Source organism: Capricornis sumatraensis, chromosome 23 (genome assembly GCF_032405125.1).
Source record: "Capricornis sumatraensis isolate serow.1 chromosome 23, serow.2, whole genome shotgun sequence".
In the NCBI taxonomy this organism is placed as follows: domain Eukaryota; kingdom Metazoa; phylum Chordata; class Mammalia; order Artiodactyla; family Bovidae; genus Capricornis; species Capricornis sumatraensis.
The window spans coordinates 11,238,767-11,254,758 of record NC_091091.1 but is presented as its reverse complement, the minus strand read 5'-3'; the positions used below and the strand labels follow the sequence as shown (position 1 = coordinate 11,254,758).

Here is a 15,992-nt window from a genome sequence, read left to right as displayed (position 1 = left end):
ATTATTTGTTCTAACTCTGTGAAAAATACTGTTGGTAGCTTGATAGGGATTGTGTTGAATCTGTAGATTGCTTTCAGTAGTATACTCATTTTCACTATAGTGATTCTCCATGAACATGGAATATTTCTCCATCTATTAGTGTCCTCTTTGATTTCTTTCACCAGTGTTTTATAGTTTTCTATATATAGATCTTTAGTTTCTTTAGGTAGATATATTCCTAAGTATTTTATTCTTTTCGATGCAATGGTGAATGGAATTATTTCCTTAATTTCTCTTTCTACTTGCTCATTATTAGTGTATAGGAAGATCTTTTTTGTACAGTTCTTCTGTGTATTCTTGCCACCTCTTCTTAATATCTTCTGCTTCTGTTAGGCCCATACTATTTCTGTCCTTTATCAAGCCCATCTTTGCATGAAATGTTCCCTTGGTATCTCTAATTTTCTTGAAGAGATATCTAGTCTTTCCCATTCTGTTGTTTTCCTCTGTTTCTTTGCATTGATTGCTGAGAAATGCTTTCTTATATCTTCCTGCTTTTCTTCGGAACCCTGGATTCAATGCTTATATCTTTCTTTTTCTCCTTTGCTTTTCACTTCTCTTCTTTTCACAGCTATTTGTAAGGCTTCCCCAGACAGCCATTTTGCTTTTTTGTGTTTTTTTTTCTATGGGGATGATCTTGATCCCTGTCACCTGTACAATGTCACAGACCTCATTCCATAGTTCATCAGGCACTCCATCAGATCTAGGCCCTTAAATCTATTTCTCACTTCCACTGTATAATCATAAGGGATTTGATTTAGGTTATACCTGAATGGTTGAGTGGTTTTCCCCACTTTCTTCAATTTGAGTCTGAATTTGGCAATAAGGAATTCATGATCTGAGCCACAGTCAGCTCCTGGTCTTGTTTTTGCTGACTGTATAGAGCTTCTCCATCTTTGGCTACAAAGAATATAATCAGTCTGATTTCGGTGTTGACCATTTGGTGATGTCCATGTGTAGAGTCTTCTTTGTGTTGTTGGAAGAGGGTGTTTGCTATGACCAGTGCATTCTCTCGGCAAAACTCTATTAGCCTTTGCCCTGCTTCATTCTGTACTCAGGCCAAATTTGCCTGTTACTCCAGGTGTTTCTTGACTTCCTACTTTTGCATTCAGTCCCCTATAATGAAGAGGATATCTTTTTTGGGTGTTTGTTCTAAAAGGTCTTGTAGGTCTTCATAAAACTGTTCAGCTTCTTCAGCGTTACTGATTGAGGCATAGGCTTGGATTACCTATGGGTAATGGGTCATATTAGTTGAGTGCTATCATGGATCATGCATTAATTATTTTAAACTCTCTGGCATAGAGAAGACATTCAACAGATAGTTGTTCAAAATGAACACAGAAATCCTCAAAATGCTTTGAGGTTGAAATATAGATCCATATTTACTTTATACATTGCTATGTTACCAACCAGTTATATACAGTTGACTTGTTTATAGTTTATTTCAGTGATAATTTAATATCTTTGATGAGATTTTGGATATACTGTTTTATGAGCAACCCATCTAAAAACTACTTAAGATGGATTACCTAAGCAGACAGTTCTCATCTATATTTTAATTTGTTTCCTTAAGTGCTATTTTCAAAAGGAAATTCTAGAGTGGCATCCTCCTTGTATTCTTTAAATAATTTTTCCTGTTTGGTTTAGATTATACATGGCTTTTGTGATCTGACTTCTTTGAGTGGGGCTGCAAAAATGGCCAGCTGAGACATAGCAAAGCAAAAAAGTTTTGCACGTGAAAGCACAAATCCTTTCCTGTGTCTTCTAATATTTTCCATTCTTTACTTTTTTCTCATCTCTATTCCTTTTCCCTCCTTCTAACATCTACTTAGCTACTTCTACCTTCTTTCACACTAGCAGAGAAAACTCCCATTCAACTGGCATTTTCCCCTTACTAGATATCTATGTAGAACCTAGTAACTTATTATTATTGTTACCCAATAATTATTATTATTGAGTAATAATCTGAGTAATACTTTATAAAATCCCAAGCATCACCTTGTTCCATTTCCCCTCTTAGATAACTCTGTTGCTGCTGCTACTGCTTCTAGGTTGCTTCAGTCGTGTCCAACTCTGTGCGAGCCCATAGATGGCAGACCACCAGGCTCCCCCATCCCTGGGATACTCCAGGCAAGAACACTGGAGTGGGTTGCCATTTCCTTCTCCAATGCATCCAAGTGAAACCTGAAAGTGAAGTCGCTCAGTCGTGTCCGACTCTTAGCCACCCAATGGACTGCAGCCTTCCAGGCTCCTTTGTTCATGGGATTTTCCAGGCAAGAGTACTGGAGTGGGGTGCCATTGCCTTCTCCCAGATAACTCTAGGAATATTTAATTTGAAAATGCAACAGAGCTGTGTATTCAGCTTTGTGCAGAAGAGTATTTGAACTAGAATATGTGGATTTCAGCTCTGACAATGCCAATCATATATCCTTTATTAAAGTGCTCAACCTTTATGAACTACAATATCCTCATTTGCAAAATGATGGGGATTAAACTAGGTAATGCTTAGCATCTTTTAATTTTAATTATCTTGATTTTTTAAAATATGAATTGCATCATATCTAATAAGTTTTAGATCACAACACAGTTCAGATATATTAGTCTTCTTGTATACAGAGAATATGAATACATACTTGTAACCCCAAAATAAATTAGACCAAATTTTGGAGGGGAATGTGAGCAAAAATATGATGGTGCAAAGTAAGATGTATATATGAGGCACAACTCAGGGAGGGTGTGTACTCAAGGCATCTAGTGAGTAGAACCTAGGGATGGTGCTAAGTACTCGAGTACGCCCAGGACAATAAAATGAAACCTGTCCCAAAATGTCAGCAATATTGAGGGTAAGAAATCCCTTATCTCCCAACTTCCTGAACTGGGGTTGCCAGTTGCTTCCTAACCTACCTGTGTTCTTTTCTCCCTAGAAAGGGAAAGTGAGCTGGCCTCAATGCAACTTACAGTCTACTTGGGTTTTCATGGAGTGTAACAGTCAAAAGAGCAAGTGATAGCCCCACTGCACAAGTGAAGAGACTAAGCTTTAGCAACAGCAGATGATAGAAAACAATCTATTCAATCTCCAAGTGTGCCAAAGAGGCATCAATAGTCAACCCCAGGACTGTCTCTTGGCAACATTCGTGATTCAAGGCTCATTGTCACTCTGGAGTTTAGAAGAAACCTGAATGGGAGGATTGGAAGAGAAGTTTCACCTCCCTGAGATCACAGTCCGTCAAGAGTTTCTAGATACATTTCCAAGGGAAAAAATAATTTTAAGCATTTCTTTCCAATTAAAAATGACCAATGAAAAGTTTGTTGATGCTAGTATATTTTGAAAGGCAACATTACAGAAAGAAGCATTGTGTTTATAACAGTACAGAAATCATGTAGGTGAGAAGAAACTATTTTAGAAAAAGTAAATGAATAATTCTCTAAATCCAGAACTACTTTTTGTCTTCTGCCATCAAAGAAAGAATTTCATTGTAAACTTCTTGAGGTGCATCCATTGCCCAGATAAAGTCCAAGTGATTGTAATTTGGAATTTCCTTGTAGTAAATGAGATTAGAGAGTTTTGAAAGCAAAAGGTCAACATCCTGAGGGTCAGCCAACAGGTCTTGGCCAGCACTCCATACTGCAATTGGGACATTCATGGCTGTTAAATTGTAGTTGGGAGGTGTGGGCTAAAACACAAGAAGAAAAGAATCAGAATTTTCATAGGTAAATTCAGTTTAAACTCAATACTTATTCAGTAGGTAAATCAGATATCACTTAAAAAATTGAGATATAATTTATAAATAACATTATATTTGTTGTAGGTGCACAGCAATGATTCCACACATGTATACATTGTGAAATGATGACAACAAAAATATCTAGTTAGCATCTACTTCCATGTGTAGTTTTACCCTAACCCTAAACCTAGAGAGAGAGAAAGAGATAACTTTTAAGATTTACTGTCTTGGCAAGTTTCAAATGTACAGTACAGTATTAATAACTATAGTCTCCACACTGTAATTGCATCTCTAGGTCTTACTTATTTTATGACTGGAAGTTCATACCTTTTGACCACCTTAATCCATTTTGCCCATGCCTCTAGCAACCACCAATCTGTTTTCTATATCTATTAATTCCAGATTTTTCATGTTTTAGATTCCACATTTAAGTGAATAACTTATTTCACTTGGCATAATATTGTCAAGGTCCATCCTTGTTGTTACAAGTGGCATGACCCAATTTCATAATTAAATCTTAAGAATTTACACACTCTAAAGGTATAACCTTCTCAGAATGGCCTGAGTCATTTATGTTTACTTTGTCTGACTTCCCAGTATAGTCATTGGAAAGGTAGTCAGTTGATTAAATGAGTTGTATTCTAAATACTTGCCTGATTTTTACTAAATATAGGTTCAAATTCTTAGAAAATCTATCAGTAGCCCTGTTTCCTATTTCGACAAAAATCACCATTCACACAGATTTTAAAGGCATTTATAAAGCAGACCAATGGTAGACATAAAGCAGACAAGAAAATCACTACTAATTTTCCCACTGTTCACAGAGAATTTTGTTAGTTTTTAAAGATGATATTCTCAAGAATTCTGATTCAATACATTAATGTAATAGCTATATACTTATGCTTATAGCTATTATACTAATAGCTATACACTACAATATACTTATATAAGTATAATATATAGCTATATACTACAATATACTTATACTTATATAAGTATACTTATACATATACTTATATACTTATATAAGTACAAGCTATATACTTATACAAATAGCTACATACTACAATACTTATGCAATAGCTAATTCACAAAGAAATGTTTTATTATATGTATATAGTATTATATGTATAGTATTTTCATACTTTATTATGCTCCTTTATATGTTGGACAGAAGGGAAAAGTGTGGAGAATGCCCATGAGAATAAACCCATTTTCTTCACTCATATGCCACTGTTTGAAGTGTTTTCCAGGACCAGCTTCTGGATCTTAAATTATCATCACTTCCCCAGTTAGCTGACACCATCCTGAGTTGTGTTTGACTTGGTTGCAGGGAGCATGGAGTTGGGGGTGGGTGTTTCACCCGCTTCCCCGCCCACGATGGAGTCTCTGGTTACTAGTGTTAAGGGCCCAGGACAAAGGCAGCCTCTGAGGTGCTGCTGGTTCCCGATTCTTCCCCTGAGCCTTCACACTCCAGTGTCTGTGCTCATTCAGCTGCCCTCAAAGTAGCACACGACTGCAGTAAGAAACTTCCAGAACTTATCACCCCTGGTGGCGTTAGACAGACTTCTGAGGTCTGGACAGCAGCTTGACTTTGGAAAATACATGTAAAGTTATCACAATTTCATCTTTAACCTTTTATATCTTTGTCTTTAAAATGTGAATAACTGCTACTTAAGATGCTCACCTGATTATAATGCATTAGGTTCTGAACTGAGGCTCCCCAGTCAAAAGCTTGGAATTTCCCAGACTTAATAGCCTAATGGAGAGAAATTTAGAAAACTAAGAAATTAAAAAAAATTACTTGGCTATGTGAATGATAACATACCAACATTTCCAAGTAGTTTACTTTTAATTTAAATATTATTTATTTTTTTCTCATTCCAAGAATAAAGACTATTAATCCTAGAGAACAATTTATTCAAGTTTAAATGCAGCTCTGCTTGAAATAATTTTTCTTGCCACTCAAGTCATGAAAATCATTTATTTCTTGCTACCCAAAGCACCTATTTTTATAGGATTTTCATTCACATGGATTGATAATTTCACCTGGTAGTCCCATGCCAGAAAAATTCCCTGCTAGGAACCTTTACTTTGACAGACTCTTTTAAGACTTGGCTTTAGGTAAATTGGTGATGGTTGAGGCCCACAAGAAAGTTTTAACAGCTTGAAATGATACCTGTCTCCAGTGGAGGATGTTTTGAACGGAAGTTCCTGCTGGATTATGTGCTATATACACATCTAAGCGACTCTAGAAAGCAAGCACATAAGCACACACACACACTTAGATATACGTTCAGTTTCTTGAAAACACCTAAGACTTAAACTTTTCTGATCCATATCAGGTTTTACCAGCAGCATTACTGGCAGGATATGAGCAAAAGAGTTGTACATCACTTCATGGCTTGCAAGCTCTGATTATATGGGCTAATTTCAAGGATGCATAGCTAAACTAAACAATTTTGAGTGAGAATAGTTGTCAATGGATAATACAAAACGTGAAATATGTGACATACTGTGAGCTAGATTGTTTTGTTCTATGATTTACATATGTTGGGGCTTCCCAGGTGGAGCTAATGGTAAAGAATCTGCCTGTCAGTGCAGGAGACACAAGACACAGGTTCAATCCCTGGGTCAGGAAGATCCCCTGGGGTACAAAGTGGCAACCCACTCCAGTATTCTTGCCTGGGAGATTCTATGGACAAAGGAACCTGGTTGGCTACAGTCCATGGGACCGCAAAGAATCGGACATGACTGAGCACAGTACACACTTTACATATGTTAGCTCATTTAATCTTCACAATGACTCATTTCATGGATAAGGAATCAAGACGAAGGTGTTCAAGTGTGTTGCAAAGGTAGGATCTGAATTATGCTTTTAACCTGAATCCAAATTTTTAACTTCCTTGCATTACTGCATTATGTTGTATGTGTTTTTAAACATCCACTTGGTGCAAAGCAAATGAAATAGAAGGTAAAGAGTATGGACAAGATCTTACATAAAAAGTTGCTCTGAAAGAAGTTTTGGAAAGTTTATAGGGTTGACTATCAGCATTAAAATATTTTAAATAATATTCATCCAATATCTAGACATATTTTTCCTACAGAGGAACCTGACAACATGGTTCAATACCTCATCTCACAGAAATTAAAGTCACAGTGATTTTCAGGTGATCAGAGGTGAGTAGCAAGTTTTCTGTTTTTGTTTTTTCTACAAGCTGTTTACTTCAGGGCACAAGGAGGTGATGGAAGGAACCTGGAGGCAACAAAACTAGGAGCCATGGCTTGTGATTTCTCTTGGGCTTATCTACATATTGGACAGAATTTTGAAGTGACTCCTGGTTCTAATAAAGTACCATTCCTAAGTGATGATAAGACAAGAAATCAAGAGAGTTGCTCAAAATAATCAGAAATTTCAGGGCATACAAACCATGTTGAAATTTTTATTGTCAGCTCCAGTAATGGCAAACAAGGCATTCTTACAAAGGACATCCAGTGTCTCACGAGAGCACACTTCAACACCAAGAAATTGTTCAAAAAAATTGTGTGGGTAGAACATTTTGTTACCAAATATAATCTGAAAAATAAAAGCATTGTTATAGATTTGCAAATAACAAGCTACAGAAAAGACTTCTTAATTTGTCTAGTTTACTGAGAGAAATGTCTATTTCAATATTTCTATATGTTGTCTTAGGAAGTTTAAATACTTTCTCTCATTGAATCCCAATGATAAAGATGTGGAATGGACAGGGCAGATATGAATACTGGGTATTTATTGTTGCATTGAGAACTATACTGGCTAATGAAAATTGTAATGCATAAAAATGTACAGTCTAGTTGGGGTAATAGGAGCTATGGGATTAAATCATAAAACAACATTGTAGAATATCAAAAGTCAGTTCCAAGACGTGTGGTTTCAGCAATAAATGACCAAAAATCATCAGGGAAAAGGATGACTCCAAGCCATATTCTCATGAAAACGTTAAAAAGACAAAGAGGTTTGGTAGCTTAATTATTGAAAGGACTCACCCTCATTGTTCTTGAGGAAGGTTGACACTTTGTTACCCCCATTTTATTTTATTCATTGTTTATTGAAGTATAGTTGATTTACAATATAATATTATTTTCAGTTATATGACTTAGGGACTCCATATTTTCAAAATTACACACAAAGTTTCAAAATTATACACATGCAAAGCTACTATAAAGTATTGACCATTTTCTCTTTGCTGGATATTTTATCCGTGTGACTTATTTAATTATTACTGGTAGTTCGTACTCTGTCATCCTCATTTTATACAGGAGAACAGAAGGCTAATAAATAGTCAGGGTCTTGGTCTAGTGAGAACTGGATTGCAGCTAGAATCCTGATCCAAGCCTCAAGATTTTGACTTAAAGTCTAATACTATCTTTTTTTAAACCCCTCTCTCCATTGCCTGTCAGAAATTCTGAGTACAAGTGAAAAATAAACATGTTCTGAATCAGGGCAGCCTGTAAATATATTCAGGGTCATCACACAATTTTACATTTTGAGTAAAAGTTTTACAAATATAGTTGCAGGTAAAAATCTTTTAGGTTTTAGACACCTGTGTTAGTTTAGTGAGAAAAAAATGAACAGCACACACCTGAGTGAAAAAAAAAAAAAGAAAAATACACAACCATAGAAGAGAATGGCATCAGTAAATTTTGTAGCCTGAGGCAAACTGTTCTCCTAATGGAGTGTGTGTGTGTGTGTGTGTGTGTGTGCGCGCGCGCGCACGTGTGTCTGTTGGTTACAGTGGGCGGGAAATCTTGGTGATTAAACTTTGGATAAAGGAAACATTATTAAATCCCTAACATATATGCCTACATATATATCTACAGTTTATTGAAATCTATTCTACTGCCCTACGAAATCCCCATTTAAAGAGAAAAGACCTCTTAGGAATAAGACTTGGAAAGCCGAGGGTATTTGATGAGGGGTCTCCAAGTTCTTGCTTTTCTTCACCACTGCTATCTTACCCTTTCTCTCCTTTTCCTTTCCCTTCCCTTCCTTTCCTGTTCCTCCTCTTCCCACCTTTCATGGACTAGGTAGTGGAGGTATTTTATTTGACTCTTGTGTGTTGCTTTTAGCTCCTCTTCCCCAGGCTGAGGGTGGAAACACAGCCTTGAAGACTTGTGTGGATACTTGCTAAAGAAACATCCATGAAGGAGCAAAAACACTGCCAGGTGTTGCTAGCGCACAAAGAAATGGAGAATTTAACAAAGTGGGGATCTCTTAAACTATAACGGGGATTCGAACATGGTCAGTGCTATTCAAGGTGTAACATAAACACATTCATTTCCATTCCTGGATATAAACACGATTGTCCACCATGTGTTTTTTCTCTATCACTTTGAAATACACAAACAATTCAATACCTTAGATCTGGGTAAAGGGAATCACATACCTTGAAGAGGAAGTGAGGAATAAGTGCAAGTTTGTTAAACAGGCTTTGGGTGTACTTCACTGTGGCAACTGGGGCTAATGCATAGAAGACTTCGATTTTTTCAGCCAGTGTGGGATTGGTAGAAAAGGCGACAAGACCTGAAAGAGAACAAGGAATATGTGTAAAGGTAGGGGTGTGTGTGTGTGTGTTTTACAAGTAGGACATCATTACTTTGGACTTACTAAGGGTGCCATCTGGGACAACGTGAAATGAACAAAATGGTCAGATTTTAGTATATTTTATTTTCATAGACTCTCTCTGGGGACGTGAGGTTTGCTGTTGTTTAGTTGCTAAGTCATGTCTGACTCTGGGGACCCCATGTACTGGGGCCCACCAGGCTCCTCTGTCCATGGGATTTCTGTAGCAAGAATACTGAAGTGGACTGCTGTTTCCTTCTCCATGGGATTTTCCCATCCCAGGGATATAACTCACATCTCCCATTTGGCAGGCAGATTTTTTTTACCACTGAGCTACCTAGGAAGCCCTGGACAGGAGGTTAGAACTTTTTAAAAGTTACATTTAACTCTTTTATCTGACTTTTGAAAACAGGCCAACTTTAGAATAATCACATGGTAATAAAAGTGTTATAATTTATATGACAGCAGGTTTGGTTCAGCTTAAAATTATCTCATCTTATAACAATGAGATAATTAACACTTAACATGAATAAGGTATATAAGTGGAAAGGTTAAAGCACAAATTTGAAATGTGTCAAAAGAGAGTTTGAAACTTAGTTCTGTGGTTTATTAGCTTTGTGACCTTGGAAAAGAGACCTAAACTCTAAAACTTTTAGTTTCCTCATCTAAAAATAGGTATAATAATGAATACTTCCTTAGTTTGTTTAGGAAATAATTAAGTTGAATCATGTAAAATATTTACCAGAAACTAAGCCATGCCCGTGGGGCCACTCAAGATGGGCGGATCATGGTGGAGAGGTCTGACAGAGTGGTCTACTGGAGAAGGGAATGGCAAACCACTTCCGTATTCTTGCCTTGAGAACCCCATGAACAGTATTGAAAGGCAAAATGATAGGATACCAAAAGAGGATCTCCCCAGGTCAGTAGGTGCCCAATATGCTACTGGAGATCAGTGATGAGATGGCTGGATGGCATCACTGACTTGATGGACGTGAGTCTGAGTGAACTCCGGCAGTTGGTGATGAACAGGGAGGCCTGGCGTGCTGCAATTCATGGGGTCACAGAGCGTCGGACATGACTGAGCGACTGAACTGAACTGAACTGAGTCACATAGTAATGCTTAACAAATGAGTAGCAGAGATAATTCCAATATTTATATACAATATTCTCAGCCCTTATCTGCTTTTAATTGTTTTCATGAACAGTACCATATAAAGTGAAAGTGAAGTCACTAAGTTGTGTCTGACTCTTTGTGACCCCGTGGACTATAGCCTACCAAGCTCCTCTGTCCATGGGATTCTCCAGGCAAGAATACTGGAGTGGGTTGCCATTTCCTTCTCCAGGGGATCTTCCTGACCCAGGGATCGAACCCGGGTTTCCCGCATTGGAGGCAGACGCTTTAACCTCTGAGCCACCAGGGAAGCCCTACCATATAAATAGACTGGGTTCTAATTAAAGAATTATTAACTTAAATTCTTTACAGTTGAATTTCATAGGACAATCTCTCCTTACTGTTAATAATGACATGTTGACTAGACTTAAGAACAGCTTGAAACAAAGCTTTTCAGATTGTGCAAAAGTTAAATAAAGCAAAAAGAAAGAAAAACTTTTCAGGTTTATGCCACTCAGTAATATGCAGCCTGATCCCACTGGAAGAAGAACATGCTTTCCAACAGCACTCTGTTGATTAACGAGTTCTTTATCTGGCTTCCTAACTGAAGATGAGAGCCAGCAGGTCACCCAGAGCAAGCAGGACTCCTTCACAAGGAGAGTCAGTCTCCTCCTGCCAGAGTATTAGTAGCAGCACCACTGACACTGAGTGACGGTCAGTAGGTCCGTAAAGGGTCAGACAGTAACTTCTCAAAACAAGCTTAATCCCATTGTAGATGCAATCCATCAAGGACACTTCAGTAAACATCGTGTACACAGCAGATTGACTGGTAGATGTCAATTAGAAGGCAGAAACAACTTGCTGAAATTTATGAGTATGGTGACACAATGACAAACTGTCCACTGGTGAGTAAGAAGAATGGAAATGTTCAAAATTTAAATACTCAAAAGAGCAGTAGCTTGGAGTGATTTTCTGTCAGGACAAGCGGTTCTATTTACCTCAATAAATCTTAAGGTCATTTCTGCATTTCAGCTAACTGCAATAATTTTATAACCCTGTATCACTGAGAAAAGGTTAAGCTATGTTCAACATGTTCTGTACAAAAGCATAGGAGTCAGTCATAAGCACCCCTCTGATGCTCCCAAATCTGACTCCCTGATTTATTTTTCTCTTCATAGAAAAATGCTATGATCATCTAGCATCATATATATTTTACTTATCATTTTCTCTGCCTCCACCTGCTAGAGTATTAGTAGTAAAAAGACAGAGATTTTAAACTGTTTACTTTTTTGCTATATCCTTAGGATATGTTATGTGAGACCCATAAATAGGGTTGACTGAATGAAATAAACTGAGACCAGAGACCATGTGGTACAAAGTTTCAGAGCATTGGTTCCTACCTGTAGTAACTATGTTATCTTACACAAACTATTTCTTCACCCACTATTTAGGTTGCCTATTTTTGGGCTCCAAAATCACTGCAAATGGTGAATTGCAGCCATGACATTAAAAGACACTTACTCCTTGGAAGGAAAGTTATGACCAACCTAGATAGCATATTCAAAAGCAGAGATATTACTTTGCCAAGAAAGGTCCGTCTAGTCAAGGCTATGCTTTTCTCAGTGGTCATGTATGGATATGAGAGTTGGACTGTGAAGAAAGGTGAGTGCCAAAGAATTGATGCTTTTGAACTGTGGTGTTGGAGAAGGCTCTTGAGAGTCCCTTGGACTGCAAGGAGATCCAACCAGTCCATCCTAAAGGAGACCAGTCCTGGGTGTTCATTGGAAGGACTGATGTTGAGGCTCCAATACTTTGGCCACCTCATGCAGAGCTGACTCATTGGAAAAGACCCTGATGCTGGGAGGGATTGAAGTCAGGGGGAAAAGGGGACAACAGAGGATGAGATGGCTGGATGGCATCACTGACTCGATGGACATGGGTGTGGGTGAACTCCGGGAGTTGGTGATGGACAGGGAGGCCTGGTGTGCTGTAATTCATGTGGTCACAGAGTCGGACATGACTGAGCGACTGAACTGAACTGAACTGATACATACAATAGGAATAATAATGGCCTTATATCAGTGGGCTGTTGTAGACATTGCATTATATAATGAATGGAAAGCAATTAGCAAGCAAGAAGACCAACATACCTGCATAACCACTGGTAAAGGATCTATACGAACTACACTACTTGCTAATTGCTTTACCTACCAATGGTGGTGCCTTGGGAATGGCCAACATAGTGTAGCTTCTTCTGTCCTGTTCTCTTTAAGATGAAATCAATTGTAGATGGAAGGTCATATTCAGCCATTTCATCAAAGCTGTAAAAAAGACAAAATAAGCTAAATACACATCTTTGTTGTAATTGCTGTAAGTCAAACCTATTTAAGCTAAAGCTTCTTTTGAAAAATAGAAAACTGGATGCTCTAAACATTGCTGCTTATAGACTATTTGCGAGTCAGGGGCTCTTTGCCAATGACTTCTTTAAAGAGCTGACATTATTTCTAAAGCACAGCATGGTAGCTGCCATTTGATCCAATTTGAAACACTAGTATTTGTAGTTGGGGACTACTTCCATCCCTGAATCTGACTGTCAGATTTAATAATGACTTGTATTTAGTGTTCCACTACCATGAAATATGAATAATTTCCCTATTTTATTCTTTACAAGTCATCCAGAATAATTTTTTTGAAAATGAAAACAGGCCTTGCCCCTCCCCTGTTAAAACTTTCCAGAGGCTTCTCCTTACACTTAGAATGAGCCCCAAGGCCCTCATTGTGACCTACACTGCCCATCCTGATCCTGGCTTGTCGGCATCTCTAGTCTCCTCGCCTCTTGGTCTTCCTCTTCCTCACTACACTTGGGGCAGATGAGCTTCCATTCAGTTCCTAGAATTTTTAGAGCACTTTAGTGCCTCAGCTCCATCAACCAACTTCTCTTCTGTTCTCCACTTCCACTAGTAATTCCCAGAAAAGGCACCAGAAGGCCAGTAAGAGAAAATCTTGGATAATCTCTCCATGGCGTCTGAATTTCATTGTCTCCCCCTCCACTTCATTATTGCTGGTGAGAGATGTTGTCCATGAACCCCAGCTGGGTTTAAATCCATGTGGATGTCCCTTTAGAAATTGCCGGGGGCAACAAGTTTCCTTGCTTACTCATTTTGCTCAATCCTTGTGGAAAAGCAGATTCAGGGAATCTCATAATAGTGGGCCCTGGGATCACAGTTAGGAGGAAAACTCCCCTTGGAATGAGGTGTATGAAAAATCTAAGATAGATTAGAATCAAAGGACTTCCTTCTCCTCCTACTTGAAGTGGGATTTGTTAAGATATGACTGGATTGGAAGCAGTGTGACTACTGATGATTTTTAACTCAACATTTATTTTTAATTCTCCCTCTTTACCTGAAAGCCCAGAATTCAGGGGAGTCTGGTGAATAGTATAAATGTTCCCGGGCCCAAGTGTTTCCTCTGCTGTTCCCCAGCCACACGTCATAACCCGCATCTGCCAGGAGGAAGCCCAGGCTGTTGTTGGGAAGATTGGAAATCCAGTTTGTGGCTGAGGCAAGAAGGCCATGCTGCAGAAACACAACAGGTCTCTGACCTAAAGAAGAAAATTATTCAAACCTTATAAACTCACTCCTTATTCACAGAGAAACATGAATTTAGGAAGACTAGAATTACATGTTTGCTTGGTGCGGTGAATATTTTTGAAATTGTTATCTTAATCGTGATATTTTCTCAGATGACAAAATATGTGCACCTGTATACTTTAAATTGTGTGCAGTTTGTTGTATGCCAGTTAAACTCAAAAAGCTATTGAAAAATTATATTAAAGAAATTCAGCATAATGTTAATTAAGTGGGTTTGTTATTCAGGGACTCTGAGTCCCCACCCAGCACAACAAACTAAAATCGTGGGCCAGTGTGCTTCACATCATAGAAGCCAGTGTAAATCTGGTGTCACTCAGACCCTTAGCTTAATCTCAGAAGTCCAAGGTGGATCAAGGATTTTTTTCCCTGTGAGTAACTTAATCTCATGTTCTAGAATTAGAATATATTTGAATGGAATGTATTTGATTCACAATTCCAGGCACTCATCTTTTCCCGTCATTCCAGCCCCCCAAGCTTCCCTGGTGACTCAGTGGTAAAGAATCTGCCTGCCAACACAGGAGGTGTGGTTTCAGTTCCTGGGTCGGGAAGATCCCCTGGAGAAGGAAGTGGCAGCCCACTTCAGTATTCTTGCCAGGATACTCCATGGACAGAGGACCCGGGCAGGCTACAGTCCATGGGGTTGCACAAGAGTGGAGCACAACTTAGTGACTGAACCAAAACCAGTCCTACCTAAATGATTAGCATCATTCTTTCCATGAGGAATCCGATAGACCTGAAGGATATAGCCATCTGCAGTTATAACTTTATGCATCTCACTTGGGTAGCCCCAGAAGGAAATCATCTGACTCTGAATGGAGGGAAAAAAAAAAATTAGCTTCATGAGTTTACTGGGCCACTTTTATGATTCCTATTGTAAAACTTCTCATTGATTGTTAACATACATTGTGTAAAGAAATATTTCAAGCTTTAAAATAAAAGATATTTTAAAAGAATTAATGGGAGCAAATAGCATCAATATCTTTGGAAGTGTTGTTTTTAAAATATTAGTGATATGAATAACTTACCACATTCATACTGGCTTCAGGGTTCTCAGCAATTTTTCCAAGGAAACAAAATGCATTTCCAGACATGTGGATGAAACACACCGTTACAAGTAGCCACCACATTTTCAACCTACTAGGGAAAAAAAAAAAAACCTTATTGCATCATGTGGTAAATATTACAATATAACATGAAGTCATGATATTGAGCTGCCTTGCTCTTTTCTTCACATATTTTTCACTTATTACCTTCTCTGTCATAGCATTCTCCTGTTTCTTATCACTTTGTCAATTAGAAGATTTTTATAGTACTTCTGCTATTCTGATCATTTATTCAGTTTTGTACATGATTCTAGTTTTCCAAAGGACCTTTTATCAACCTACCCTTGTAGATATTTGCTATTTACCATCTGTTATGGTTTGAGTTGGTCTTCCACTGACACCCCAAAAATAGATATATTGAAGATCTCAATACCTCTGAATGTCACTGTGTTTGGAAATAGAGTTATTACAGATCAAATTTAAGTTAAGATGAGGCCATCCAGGAGTAGGGTGAACCCTTAATCCCATATGAATGGTCTTCTTCTAAGAAGATGGCCATGTGAAGGCAGAGAGAATGGAAGCCAAGGGGCAAAAGAGATTACTGGCAAATTACCAACACCTAGGAAGAGACATTGAAAGATTTCTTTACATGTTCTGGAGGGAGCTTAGCCCTTCAAACACCTTGGTTTTAGATTTACAGATTCCACAATTGTAAGATAATAATTTTCCGTTATTTTAAGCAACCCGCTTGTGGTTCTTTGCTCCAGCAGCCCTAAGAAAATGATACACCATCTGTCAGAAAAGGGAGAGCAAGCCAACACT

General features: G+C 38.1%; 1 protein-coding gene across 1 annotated transcript; it reads right to left on the bottom strand.

Annotated features, from left to right (window-relative positions):
- Window positions 1-3,473: 3,473 nt before the first annotated feature.
- Window positions 3,474-15,254, bottom strand: LOC138070129 (gastric triacylglycerol lipase). The gene is made up of 9 exons (XM_068961213.1): window positions 15,153-15,254; window positions 14,818-14,935; window positions 13,880-14,078; window positions 12,689-12,798; window positions 9,191-9,327; window positions 7,192-7,338; window positions 5,941-6,012; window positions 5,449-5,520; window positions 3,474-3,710 (listed from the first exon to the last, which is right to left on the bottom strand). The coding sequence occupies exons 1-9, from the start codon at window positions 15,252-15,254 to the stop codon at window positions 3,474-3,476; spliced, it is 1,194 nt and encodes a 397-aa protein (XP_068817314.1).
- Window positions 15,255-15,992: the final 738 nt, after the last annotated feature.

What these genes read in the sequence shown, in the direction of transcription:
- LOC138070129 (XM_068961213.1), bottom strand. Translation starts at nt 15,254, where the DNA reads ATGTGGTGGCTACTTGTAACGGTGTGTTTCATCCACATGTCTGGAAAT. An exon ending in CCTGAATTCTGGGCTTTCAG is followed by an intron (nt 12,799 to 13,879) that starts GTAAAGAGGGAG and finishes TCTTTTTTACAG; the next exon opens with CTTTGATGAAATGGCTGAAT. An exon ending in ACATCCTCCACTGGAGACAG is followed by an intron (nt 5,521 to 5,940) that starts GTATCATTTCAA and finishes TCTCTCCATTAG; the next exon opens with GCTATTAAGTCTGGGAAATT.